General features: G+C 40.7%; 1 protein-coding gene across 2 annotated transcripts in view; it reads right to left on the bottom strand.

The window, feature by feature from the left end:
* RNF115 (ring finger protein 115) overlaps positions 1–14,432 on the bottom strand; it is a 65,650-nt gene that overhangs the window by 4,520 nt on the left and 46,698 nt on the right. For both annotated transcript variants that reach the window (XM_006730134.3, XM_081815838.1), the window contains 3 exons: positions 3,497–3,568; positions 2,238–2,310; positions 1,202–1,295 (listed from right to left, as the gene is read on the bottom strand). In XM_006730134.3, the coding sequence (XP_006730197.1) occupies positions 1,202–1,295; positions 2,238–2,310; positions 3,497–3,568 (239 nt within the window). The remainder of the gene's footprint in view (positions 1–1,201; positions 1,296–2,237; positions 2,311–3,496; positions 3,569–14,432) is intronic.

The following is a 14,432-nucleotide window of genomic DNA, read 5'->3' on the forward strand; positions in this document are numbered from 1 at the left end:
GCTAATAAAGTCACTCTCCTTATACCTGATTCTGACACTATGTCCATGCTGACATTCTCACATTGGTTCATACTTTTCCTTGAACAGAATGACCTCTCTAAGATGGCCTATCCTGTCTTTAAAAATCTTCTCCAACTTAAACTGGAATTTGTGGGGAAAGAAACTCTTAGTTCAAAATAGTGCTCCTTGTCACTAAATTCCTTCAGTGCTTAAAAATAATATCTACGTCTCAAGTACCTAACTGTATCTGACAGAGTAAATATGAAACAAATTCCCAGCCTCCCATTTTTTTTCTTTCTCTGTATCATCTGCTCAATACTGTTTTTTATACTGTTTTCTAATCATTTAGTTGAGTTTTGCTTCCCCTGGTAAGCTCTTCAAGAAATCAAGTCTTATCTTGTACCTCTTTGTTTCCTGCAAGGCACCTAGAAAAAGGACATGGTGGCTGTTGAGGAAATACTTGCTGGCTGATAAAAGAAATTCTCTGCTTTCAACATTTGCAGGCCCTGCTCCTGGGCCCCAGGGAATCTATATACTTGAACATTTACCAAGGTCATAATGACTCCACAAAACCTCAAAGCATGGGTTCTACTTCTGCCCTGAGCACACACTGTATATCTACTTTGTTAAAAAAAAATAGTAATAACCAAAAAGGAGCATTCCAAACATAAAAAAAAACCTCCCTCATCTCCATAAGATTAAAGTCATATAGATTTGCACGTACTAAAAACATAAGATGAAGTCTGTAACTTTCTGGACTGTCCTTTGTCATAATAATTTGCAACTATATTAAAAACAGGGGCGCCTGGCTGGCTCAGTCTTGATCTCAGGGTCATGAGTTCAAGCCCACACTGGGCATGGAGCCTACCTCAAAACAAACAAAAAAACATATAACCCTTCACCAAATGGTTTTTCCCTGGAGCTCTCTCTTCTTCATGAAAGACAGTGCAACCCCAGCAACTGTCCTAACTTAGACTTGAATAAAACTCTCTTCCTTTCTCTTTATAATTTAAAAAAAGGTTTGTCCACTCTGCATTGACGTGACTAATCCTAAAGAAAAGGTAGGCATCTTCCATATATGACACCCCAGTAGGAATTTTAGGAGTGCTATAGCTTTAACTGAAGATCCTTAGTATAGGAAGGTGCTGGGATTTTGAACAGAGATCAGAAGCTGACAGAATAAGTATAAAACTGAACCTACCAACTTGTTCCTGAGTTACTGTCACTGTTGGAAGAGATGTGATCTTTTCCTTGTCAGCTGGGGGAGGCCCTGTGTTTTCCAGTTGTCCTAAAAGCTACAAAAAAAGTAAAAAGAAAAAGAAGAAGTGGCAGATATCCCACTATCCCTGGGGAGGGAGCTGCTCCAGCTGAGAACAAACAGTGCATATATTAGAAATGTTAGTTGCTCTTATTTCTGCAGGGCTCTGAGAGGCTTGGGTTTCCCCTTTCCTGCTGCCAGAACACTCATAATTCCTTTACAATTTCAGAGTGACATTAGTATAAGTCTACAGACAAACCTATCATTGCAAGGTCCACCTCCAGGCATAAAGCAACTTCAGAGGCAGCATTAGCGTTGTGATGTCAGGAATAAAACTACAACTGAACAAAAAGTAATACTTAACTGGTCTAAAAATTTCATTCTGCTGGAAGAAAAAAAAGGGTGGGAGTATGGAAAGTAGCATAAAGTATGCCAAGAAATAGGTAAATTACTGCCTATGAGAAGATTTGGATATAAATGACATGCTTTCTATTCTCAGCAGTCCACAAGGGAAATGAAAAACCAATTAAATTAAAATAAACATAAATAAGTGGAAGCAATTACACATGGCATGGGAATACCTTTTTCTCTGCTTCCTTCCCCTACTTTGCTCCATCTAGCAGAAATCCCTGCTTCAACATGTGAGGAGACCCTTCTTTTTTGTGAAGCACCTGTTAATAGGTTCCTCATAGGACTGAACAAGAGGCCAAAAATACAAAATACTGTTTGTTATAGGAGAAGTCTTTTCTTCCTATGGAGGTGAAGCCATCTTCTAGAAAGTCCCTAGGACCTAGAAGGTACATGGATGCTAAACTAAACCCATAAGCCATTTATCCCTTCAGTAAAATGGAAACCCACAAGCTCAAAATATTAGGGAAAGCAGAGTGACTGCCATTTCAGAAAGTAGCAGAAGGAAAGCAGGAAGCCTGTGGAACCATGAGACACACTGAACAGACACCCTCAAAAGGCAGCTCCTCACCTGGGTTACAATGGCATCAAGCCCTGTCTGACCCCAGGCATAGTCCCCAGGGTTGGAGTGCAGCATCCCGCTCCTATACATGAGATGAGACAGACAGCATTAGATGGAGTGACCAGGCTCTGCCTTACACCACAGAAAAAACTGGCAGATCCTGCTCTCTCTCAGAGCTGGAAAGTCACTACTTCTCTAAAATCAAGTGGCAAAGAATTTCTCAATATTTTTAAGGTCAAACAGATTATCTGGAAGTAGTCTCTTATTCTCTTAAGTAAGGAATTTTTACTTAATTGAATAGAACATAAAATGTGAAGCTACCTAAAATACCACATGACACACCAGAGCAAAAAGAGTGACTCCTTGCCTATTGGCTAAGAAAAGTTTGTCTTCTAACTGTGCCCATTTACAGTAAACATAGATGGAGCTGCTTTTTAAGGAGCGTTTTCCCTTTGTGACTGGCAAAATCTATAGCAGACTTCCTTCATTCTAAGAGGCTGCCCATGGTCCTCGACAATGAGGAGCTTTCAAGTAGAAAAACAGCCACAGCAGTCTCTCTGAATCACAACTTAGAGCAATCACAAAAGGGACTTGGCAGCACCTCTTTCTAGAGCTGCCGGTGCACTACCCCGGATGACAGATGTCCAGACTCTTTGGCTAGAACATGTTAAAAAGAAACGAGAGGCTGGAAAATAGGGTAACCGTGTGGAAGGACTGAGGTCCCTCTGAGCAAAGGAGCCTTCTGGGGCAGAGTCAGAAGTGGCATGTAATTGTCCAGAAGAGAGGAAATTCCATCTTAACCCCTACCGTACTTAAGTGTCACTCTGATACGGAATTACGGCCTTTGTTTCTTCTGACAAACCTTCTTACTTTGAGAAAAGGAAGTTAAGCAACATGTTTTTAATTTCAGAAATTCTGAAAGAATAACATCTTCCCGTATGATCTAGAAAAGAAACCTGTAAGTCCAGATACCAGGCCTGGCGGGGACCATCTCATTTCCCTCTCAACACAACTCTCAGACCAGAAAATGAACCAAAACCGACACATCCAGTGCCTGAACACCCTGGGGGACCAGGATGGCCCTCAGGAGACTGAGCAATAAAAACTAAGTTCTGATTAAGTTTGGGCTCAGCAAATAAAAGCAATCTAACAGTCTGTGAATCAAATCTTTATACTCACCTATGCAGCTCCTACTTTGTCGCAGTGGTACAGATACCTAACATGCTGCAACTCCAGCAAAGTAAGACAGAGGGCAATTAGTTACTTACCAGGAAAAAGGATGTGAGGATCCAGGAACTGCAGAATTTGCAAAGAATCCTGTAAAGATCTGTTGTATTATTCTGTTGAAAGAAAAAACAATTCGGTAAGACAACAGACTAATGAAAAGTATTCTACAGGTATCTGTGGCTGACCAATCATTGACTACTTCTTCAAACCACCATGGGTTTTCACTAACCATTATACAGTGGATAATACCAGAAATCAGTCTGCTACCTGGTAGCATTTTGCTATTATGGCTATCCTGCTGAGCTCTACAATCTTATGTATTTTTTTTTTTTTTAAAGATTTTATTTGTTTGACAGAGAGAGACACAGTGAGAGAGGGAACACAAGCAGGGAGAGTGGGAGAGGGAGAAGCAGACTCCCCGCTGAGCAGGGAGCCCGATGCGGGACTCGATCCCAGGACCCCAGGATCACGACCTGAGCCGAAGGCAGACGCTTAACGACTGAGCCACCCAGGTGCCCTACAATCTTATGTATTAATAGATTTTTTGTGAATTAGGCTCGAAAGGGACTGTTTACATGGTGTAGTTTTCACACTATGTTCCTTGGATCCCTGGCAGCAACATGAGGCTGAAAGGGATGCTAAATCAGTGGGATCTGGGCCCATCCTTTAACAACAGTAGTTCCATTTTTATATGTTTTACCCATGGTTTCTATGTAAGATATTATTCAAAGAGCCCTGTAAAAAATTTTTTTGAGAATAATCCCATTTTACCAACATTTATCAACATGCTATATTAGCCCTCAAAAGGTGTTCCAATTGCCTATAACACAAACACATTCAAACACACACACACATACACACACACACACCTGACACTTGTCATTCTGAACACTTAGGATGGCACATCTACCCAGTCCTTTTATTAGTGAGTTGATCTTTGTTACCCAAAGAGATAACGGGCAAAAGAAAAAGACTAAAGAAATTTTTCTCCTAGATCTCTTGTTTTGTGAATGATAACGCACTTTTTTCCTCCAGCTTTGCTGAGATATAATTGATATGATATATACTTTTAACCCCCTGGTTCCCACTTTATTTATTAGGCCAATCAATATAACAATGGCAGTAGCCAATATTAGACTCTCCCTATTCCTCAAAGTTCAACAATAGCTAACTACACTATGTGTTTTGAAATATGTCCACAAAAAAATGTCCACAAATTATTTTATGATCCTATGAGTGTAGGCTTAGTGACTTAATTCTTTTTTTTTTTAATTGAGGTATAATTCACATGAACATTCTATTAGTTTCAGGTTACAACATAATGATTCGCTGTTCGTATATATTGTAAATGACCACCACAATAAGACTAGTTAACATTCATCACCATACATAGTTACAGAATTTTTATTTTCTTGTGATTACAACTTTTAGGATCTACTTTCTTAGCAACTTGCAAATATGTAATATATTATTATTAACTATAATACTGTAGTTACCTATAATTAACTGTAATAAACTATAATATCTTTACAGTTTTGATTTGCATTTTCCTGATGATACAGTCACCATGCTGTACATTACATCCCCACTATTTATTTTATAACTAGAAGTTTGTACCTTTGGACCCCCTTCTATTTTGCTCACACCCTACCCCCTACCTCTGGCAACCACCAATCTATTCTCTTTATCAATAAGCTTTTTTTTTTTAATTAAAATTCTACATATAAGTGAGATCATATGATACTTGTCTTTCTCCATCTGACATATTTCACTTGTCACAATGTCCTTAAGGTCCATCCATGTTGTTGCAAATGGCAAGACTTTTTTTTTTTTTTTGCCAAGTAATATTCCAGTGTGTGTGTGTTTGGTGTATATTTATACAAATCACATTGTCTTTATCCACTATCCATCAGTGGACCCTTGGGTTGTCCCCACGTCTTGGCTATTATAAGTAATACTGTAATGAACATAGGGATGTATATATCTTTTTGAATTAAGGTTTTCATCTTCTTTAGATAAATACCCAGAAGTGGAATTGCTGGGTCATATGGTAGCTCTATTTTTATTTCTTGAGGAACCTCCATACTGTTTTCCATAGTGGGGGCACCAATTTACATTCCCACCAACAGTTCACCAGGGTTTCCTTTTCTTCACATCCTCGCCAACACTTGTTACTTCTTGTCTTTTTGATAACAGCCATTCTAACAGGTGTGAGGTGACATTTCATTGTGGTTTTGATTTATATTTCCCTGCGCAGTTTCATGTACATTTTGGCCATCTGTGTATCTTCTTCAGAAAAACTGCTATTCAGATCTTCTGATCCATTTTTTAATCAAATTGGTTTTCTTTTTTTGGTATTGCATTACATGAGTCCTTTCTATATTTTCGCTATTAACCCCTTATCAGATTTGCAAATTCTCCCATTCAATAGGTTGCCTTTTCATTCTGTTGACAGTTTCCTTTGTTGTGCAAAAGTTCTTTAGTTTGTTAGCTTGTCTATTTTTGCTTTTGTTGCCTTTACTTTTGAAGTCAGATCCAAAAAATCATTACCAGACAGATGTCAAAGAGGTTATCACTTATGTTCCCCTCTAAAAGGCTTATAGTTTCAGGTCTTATATTCAATTCATTTTGAGTTAATTTTTATGTATGGTGTAAGATAGTGGTCCAGTTTCCCCAACATCATTTGTTGAAGAAACTGCCCTTTCCCCATTGTATATTCTTGGCTCCTTTGAGCTTATTTCTAAGCTCTCTATTCTGTTCCATTGATTTAGGTGTCTGTTTTAAGCCAATACCATACTGTGACTTACTTCTTAACAATGGAATATGGCAGGATAATCTGTGACTTCCAAGATTAGGCCATAAATAGAGCACTGTGCTCTCTCGAATCACTTTCTTTGGAAAAGTGCTATGTCAAGCAGTCCGGTAAAAGCCCACATGATAAGGAACTGAAGCCTCCTCCCAACAGCCAGAACAAACTTGCCAGAATATGAGTAATTCTCAGTTAATCCTTCAGATGACTTCAATAATAGCCAGTATCTTGACTAAAAGCTCATAAGACACTGGGCCAAAACCACCCAGCTAAACTGCCCCAAATTCCTGACCCAGTGAACTTATGAGATAATTAACGTTTGTCATTTTCAGCCACTAAACTCTAGTGTAACCTGTTACAGAGCAATAGATAACTAATTCAGATTTTGATACCTGGAAGTGTGTTCTGTTACAATAAAAACCTAAAATGTGGGAGAAGATTTAGAACCCAATAGAGGGTAAAAGTTGGAAGGACTCTGAGAAGAATATCAGTGAAAGTTTGAAGAGCCTTGAAGAAATAGTAGAAGTATGATTGCCTTTGAGGAATTTATGGTTGAGAACTTAAGTGAGAAAAATCTTCTTGGAAACTGGAGGGAAAGGGATCCTTGTTATGTAGTAGCAAAAGTTGTTGCCTGTCATAACACGTAAAGTTGAAGTTGTGGCTCATGAACTGGGGTAATAGTCTAGCTAACAAGATGTCCAGACAAGAATGCTAAAGGTACCTCTTAGCTGCTTCTTGCTGCTTACATTAAAATGCAAGAAGAGAAGGATAAATTAAAGGAAAGGATAAAGTTTATTTTTTTTAATTTTTTTAAAGTAATTTCTACACCCAACACAGGGCTCGAACTCACACCCTAAGATCAAGGGTCATGACATGCCCTTCCGACTGAGCCAGCCAGGCACCCCTATGGGGAAGGATAGTTAAACAAAAAGGGAGTCAAGACTAAATAATTCTGAAAATTCCCTGCCGCTCCAGATGGTAAATGATACTAAAATTAAGAAATGGCTTCCAAGGAAAGATCAAATCCATGGCACTGCCGAAAGAAAATGGTTGAGGAAGCCTAGAATGCGGCTATAAAAATTCTTTGTTAAGACCTCAGAAAGATCTATATAGCCTAAAGAACTACTCAGTTAAACAAATGGGCTTCCAAGAAGCGTAAGGGTATTATTAGTCCCCAAGGGCTGCCATAACAAATTCCCACACACTATATGGTTTAAAAAGAAAGGAATTTAAGAAGTTTTAGAAGCCAGAGTCTAAAATCAAGATGTTGTTAGGGTTAGTTCCGTCTGGAGGCTCTGAGGGAAAATCTGTTCCATGCCCCTCTTCTAGTTTGTGGTGGTTCCTAGCAATCTTTCCTGTTTCTTGGCTTGCAGACACATTACTCTAATCTCTGCCTGGGTCTTCAGGTGACTTTCTTTCCTGTATCTTCTGTGTCCAAATTTCTCTCTTCTAAGAATACCAGCCATTGCAGTTGGGCCCACTCTAACCCAATATGATCTCACCTTAACTTGATTACATCTGTAAAGACCTTATGCCAAATAAAGTCACATTCACAGGTAGTGGGGGTTAGGACCCGAACATATCTTTTTGGAGGATAAAATTCTATCCACTGCAAGTATTTCCCTCAGCAATCCCAGCAGAAGCCCAAGGGAGAAAGGAGATTATCTGGAAGAGATCTGTGGGTGTGGCTTTTGTTTATGGCAGGAATCTCAGTAACATTCACAGGAGACCCTAAGTTTTAAAAAGAAACACTGCCGGGGGCGCCTGGGTGGCAAAAAAAAAAAAAAAGAAACATTGCCAGGTTACACTGAAAGGTACAGAGGCAAAACAAAATGAAAAGAAGCCTCTTGGGCCCTCAAAATTCTACTGGCAAGAAGCAGACTAAGAAAACTATGCAGCTGCAAATCTGGACTACTTTTCATGGAAAAGAAAAGATAACTCAGAGGCTGAAACCAAGAGCCTAGGAGGAGGAAACATGAGCCACCAGAGCAGCATTCCTGCGCAAAAGAAGAACTAAGTCCTAATCAAGAAACTTCCAACATTTATCCAGATAAAATCAGAATTGCTATGAATCAGTATGACTTCTTTGTGCCTCCCATTTTCTCCCTTTTTAAATAGGAATCTCTATACCTGTTTAGTACATGCCTGGTCCCATCACTGTATGTTGGGTGCATGAGGGGCAGAAAACTTGTTTCTTTAATTCACAGGTGTTCACATCATAAGAAGTTGTACTTGTGGAACTATAACCAAGGAGCCTCATCCACACTTGGACCTAACAACCTGTATTTCAAGTTGATGCTGTAAAGGGACAAGGCTTTAGGTGGGTGTTGGGAGGATGCGAGTATATTTTGCACATGAGAGAATCGTAAGTAATTTGTGGCCAGAGGGTGAAATATGGTAGTTTTAAAATATGTCTACAAGTTCTTTAATACTCCTCCCTTCAAGAGGTGGAGTTTAATTCTTCTCCCCTTGAATGTGGGCTGGACCTAGCGACTCACTTCCTACAGATAAAATATGGCCAAAATGACAGTATTCAGTTTCCAAGATCAGGATATAAAAGGCATTACGGTTTCTTTCCTTTTCCTTTCTCTCTCAGATCACTTTACTCTGGGGAAGCCAGCTATCAAGTCACGGGGACACTGAAGGAGCCCTATGCAGAAGTCCCCATGGTAAGGAATTATGGCCTCCTACCAATAGCCATGTGAGTGACTTATCCTGGAAGCAGATCCTCCAGCCCCAGTTGAGTGTTCGGATGCCTGCAGCCACAGATGACATTTTGATTATAATCTCGTGAAACCCTTTACCAGAACCACCTAGCTAAGCTGCTCCCAAATTTCTGACCCTCAGAAACTGTAAGAAAATAAATGTCTGTTGCTATATGCTGCTAAATTCCAGGGTAATGTGTTACACAGCAATAAATAATATATCCTCCTTGCTTGCTACTAGCTAGAAGAGCAAATTACCAAATGCTTGAACTAACCAATAAGCAATGGCAATAATTAACTTTGAGAAAGAGCCTAGTTCCTGGCTCTAAAGCTGACCCTACATAAATGCTTGGAGTTGCCTTGCCAGGGACGCCTCAGCTGATGAGATGCTGATTCCCCTCTTTTGGCTGCTTACTCCCTGGAAGTCAGATGCTGGTTCCACATCTCTGTAGCAGAAACAAAGAGAGGCTGCTCAGGGTGGACTCAGTATGTGTAAGAGTTATTGTGAGGAGATTATCTTCAGCTGATACATGCAGTACTTACAGTGAATTTTCTTATTGTTAGAAACATAAAATCCTGGGGCGCCTGGGTGGCTCAGTGGTTAAGCGTCTGTCTTCAGCTCAGGTCATGATCCCGGGGCCCTGGGATCAAGCCCCGCATCGGGCTCCCTGCAGAGATCGGGCTCCCTGCTCTGCAGGAAGCCTGCTTCTCCCTCTCCCACTCCCCCTGTTTGTGTTCCCTCTCTCGCTGTCTCTGTCACATAAATAAGTAAAATCTTTACCAAAAAAAAAAAAACAAAAACATAAAATCTTGTCTTGTTAAAGTAATAGGTAGATAAAATAGGGTTGGGTGGGAGGGTGGTGTGCGTATTTAACCCACAGAAGAGAAAAATCAATCCACACAGTCTGGAGGGGAAGACATATGCTAAGACCAGATTAAGAGTCTTCATCCAGTTTCCAGAACTGTACTCTCTCTAGGTTTTCCTCCTTGTTCCTTGGTTGTCCTTTCTGTCTTCTCTGTTTATTCCTCTTTATCTTCCAAACTTCTAATCAATCAAGGCCTAGGGCTCAATTCTCTGAGCTCTTCTATTTTCTTTCGTTGACTCTTGGCAATTTCACCCAGTCTTTTTTTTTTTAATTTATTTATTTGACAGAGAGATAGAGCCAGAGAGCACAAGTGGAGTGAATGGCAGAGGGAGAGGGAGAAGCAGGCTCCCGACTGAGCAGGGAGCCCGATGCAGGGCTCAATCCCAGGACCCTGGGATCATGACCTGAGCCGAAGACAGATGCTTAACCATCTGAGCCACCCAGGTGCCCCAATTTCACCCAGACTTATATACAAGCCACATTTCCAAATTTTATCTCCACCCGAGACCTCTGCCTACTCAACCTCAACGCCGGAATGTGTAATAAGCACCTCACACTTATTGTGTCCCAAACTGAACTCTTAAATCTTCTCCCCCAGGGTGCCTGGGTGGCTCAGTTGGTTAAGCGACTGCCTTAGGCTCAGGTCATGATCCTGGAGTCCCTGGATCAAGTCCAGCATCGGGCTCCTTGCTCAGCGAGGAGTCTGCTTCTCCCTCTGACCCTCCCCCCTCTCATGTGCTCTCTCTCTCTCATTCTCTCTGTCTCAAATAAATAAATAAAATCTTTAAAAAAAAAAAAATCTTCTCCCCCATATCTGTTCCTCCTAGTGTTCCCCATTTCAGTTGATGGTGACTCCATTTTTCAAGCTGCTCAGACCAAAACCTTAGTGCATCCTTAACTCTTTTTTTTCATCCACAAGTCTTCTTTGTGTTACACCTCATATCCAATCTGTCAGCAAATCCTATTATGCCCACTGTCAAACTGTATGTAGAATCCAACCATTTTTCATTACCTTTATCCAAGCCACTAGCATCTCTAGCTTAGATTAATGCAACAGCCTCTTAAATGGTTTCTCTGCTTCTGCCCTTGCCCCTGTACTCCCTGCAGCTCCCCATTCTATTCTCAACATAGCAGTTAGAATGATCATTTTAAGACTGAAGTGAGACCATGTCATTTCTCTGCCCAAAACTTTCTACTGGGTTTCTACTGCACCAGAATAAAAGCTCTTTCAGTAGTCTACCAGGCTCTACATGATCTAATACTCTCCTCCCCATCCCCACACCCAGCCAACTTCTCTGTGACCTTATCTCCTACTATTCCCCCTCACTTACTCTGCTCTAACTGGCCTCTCCTTGTTGGCACATTCCTAGCTCATTCCCTCACTTCGTTTATGTCTATTCAAATGCCTTCTCAATAAGGTCTTAGCGGACTATACTTTTTGAAACTTCACTTCTCCCATACTCCCTAATCTCCCTTCTCTGCCTTTTTTTTCCCATAGCATTTACTACTGCTTAACAGCCTACTGATTTAACTTATTTTGGTTGTCTGATTTCCCCTTATTAAGCTCCACAAGGACAATCAACTTTTGACTGTTTTGTTCACTACTGTACAGTCAATACCTGGAATAATACCTGGCAAAGTAAAATACAAATGTTTGTTGAATTAATTAAAAGACCCCAAGAGGGGGCCCAGAAATACACTGAAAGACACATATAATCTATTAAGATAAAAAAGGGGGATGATAAAGTAGGTACAGTACGATTCCCATTTCAATTATATAGATGTAGGTATCATATTTAAAAAGTTCCACAAGATTATGCATCAGGGTATAACTGTGGCTATTTCTGGGTAATGTTGCCTTTTTAATACAAAACAAAACAAAACACCCTAATATTTTTAAATAACCAAAAAAGTCAATTCTCAAAATGTGAGTAGCAATCAGTGGTCAGAAAACTATGGTCTCATCGACACCTGGGTGGCTCAGTCAGTTAAGCGTCTGCCTTCGGCTCAGGTCATGATCCCAGGGTCCTGGGATCGAGTCCCACATCGGGCTCCTTGCTCAGCAGGGAGTCTGCTTCTCCCTCTGCCTGCCACTCCCCCTGCTTGCGCTCGCTCTCCATCTCTCTGTCTCTGACAAATAAATAATTAAAATCTTAAAAAAAAAAAAAAGAAAGAAAACTATGGTCTCAGAATCTCCTTCAGGGGAACGTATTTTTAAGGAAGCAAACCTTCGTAGTAATCTGCCTTACAAAGTGACTCAGAGACAGCTGATCAAAACACCAGGCTAAAACGTAGCAATAAAAAACAAATGTTAGAGGAGTACAATACACTAAAATAAAGACAGGTCTTAATATAACAAGTGCAAAGTAATGGGTAGTAACCTCTATGAAGTCTGGAAAGTATGACTGTGTTAGTGTTGATCTAACAGAGACAAGGAAAAAGAACTGACAAATATAAATATTCTTCCATCCTAAAAAAAATTCTTTAAGGTGAAATATGAATAATTCCTTAGACTTGTCACAATCCAAATGAAATTTCTCCTAAAGACTATGCAATCTCTTTTGTTTATTCTATACACACCAAGAAACCATCTGATTGCTTTTGATTTCTTGTTATCTGGGAAATTCAAAGACAGCATTACGCTAACAAGCAGAAATGAGTTTTCCAGTCCCTGAAATAGAATATCCCTCGCTGCAAATTAATAAATTAGTCTTCTGGCACAGGTCAGATTCATTGAAGGTTAGATAAGATGAGCTAGTCTATTCAGGACCCGATTTACTGCTGGATAAACTATCATTTGAAAGCTGCAGATTAGAGGACATACTTTAGACACTCTCACAAGTATTTGCAGAATGAATGAACAGGGGAGGCTGGGTGGCTCAGTCATTAAGCGTCTGCCTTTGGCTCACGTCTTGATCCCAGGGAAGCCCTGCATCAGGCTCCCTGCTTGGCAGGAAGCCTGCTTCTCCCTCTCCCACTCCCCTGCTTGTGTTCCCTCTCTCGTTGTGTCTCTCTGTGTCAAATAAATAAATAAAATCTTTAAAAAAAAAAAAAAAAGAATGAACACTGTGAGACTTACCCATCTTTACATTTGCAAAGAGGTTTCACTCATGTCATTGAAAAAGCCAAAGAGGGCGCCTGGGTGGCTCAGTTGGTTAAGCGACTGCCTTCGGCTCAGGTCATGATCCCGGAGTCCCTGGATCGAGTCCTGCATCGGGCTCCCTGCTCGGCAGGGAGTCTGCTTCTCCCTCTGACCCTCCCCCCTCTCATGTGCTCTCTCTCTCAAATAAATAAATAAAAAATCTTTAAAAAAAAAAAAAAAAAGAAAAAGCCAAAGAAAACAGATCTCATTTCAGGGTAACTCCCTAAACTGGTGTAAGGAACACATTAATAATCCCACAAAGGCTAATTAATCTCTGACATCTGATTTTTTAAATGACAAAGCACTCTGTCTATAGTGGAATCAGTGAAATGAACAGGAGTAGCCTGCGATGTAGCCCACGGAAACCACCAGTTGAAAACCTGATGAGCAGAATAAAACATTATACTCCCTCTCAAATCAACAGGAAAAACCATCATTAGGAAGAAGCCACGCTAAAATTCTAATCAAAAAGAAATCTATAAAATATGAAATTGTAATGTACTTTCAAAACACTGGGTGAGGGGATGCCTGGGTGGTTCAGTCGGTTAAGTGTCGGCATTCGGTTAAGTGTCGGCATTCGGTTCAGGTCATGATACTAGGATCCTGGGATGGAATCCTGTATCAGGCTCCTTGCTCAGCGGGGAGCCTACTTCTCCCTCTGCCTGCCACTCCACCTGCTTGTGTTCCCATTCACTCTCTCACAAATAAATAAAATCTTAAAAAAACAAAACAAAACACGGGGTGACATATAATGACAACTACTGTAAAGGAGAAACAATCATTGTAGAAGAAACAGGGTAGACCTGCTAAGCAGGTAGAATATGACCCATAAAAATATGACCAAAAAAGATATGTTGTGTTCCATTTACATGAAGGAGAAGAAAAAAGAAAGTGAACTAAAAACTTGCAGGTACTACTTCCTGACATATTGGTATTTGTGCTTTGGAACTTGTTTGGAGATTCTAGCAGGGGAGCGCAGCTACTCATATACCCTTAATGGAAGAAGGGTCCTCCTCTATTGGGGAAGGTCCTCCTCTTCTAGCGCACAGCTTGGGGAGGGAGGCACATGGAGCAGTGAGGGAGGAAGGCGACACCCGCCTAGCCCACCAGATCCGCTGAATGAACCCTGGAGATCAATGGGGTGACACAGTGAGAGCAGGAACACAAGCAGGGGGAGTGGGGGAGGGAGAAGCAGGCTTCCCGCTAAGCAGGGAGCCTGATGCGGGGCTCGATCCCAGGACCCTGGGATCATGACCTGAGCCGAAGGCAGACGCTTAACGACTGAGCAACCCAGGCGCCCTCTAGCCTCTTGACAGTAAACCTGCAGAATGCTCCATCACCCCAAAAAAGCTGTGGATTTCAGCACATGCACCAACAAATATACAGGGCTAGTTTCTGCACTCCTCTTTTTTAAAGAGTTTATTTTACAATTATACCACACAGCATTTTAAACCC

This window comes from Leptonychotes weddellii, chromosome 4 (genome assembly GCF_054177405.1).
Source record: "Leptonychotes weddellii isolate Sample4059 chromosome 4, ASM5417740v2, whole genome shotgun sequence".
In the NCBI taxonomy this organism is placed as follows: domain Eukaryota; kingdom Metazoa; phylum Chordata; class Mammalia; order Carnivora; family Phocidae; genus Leptonychotes; species Leptonychotes weddellii.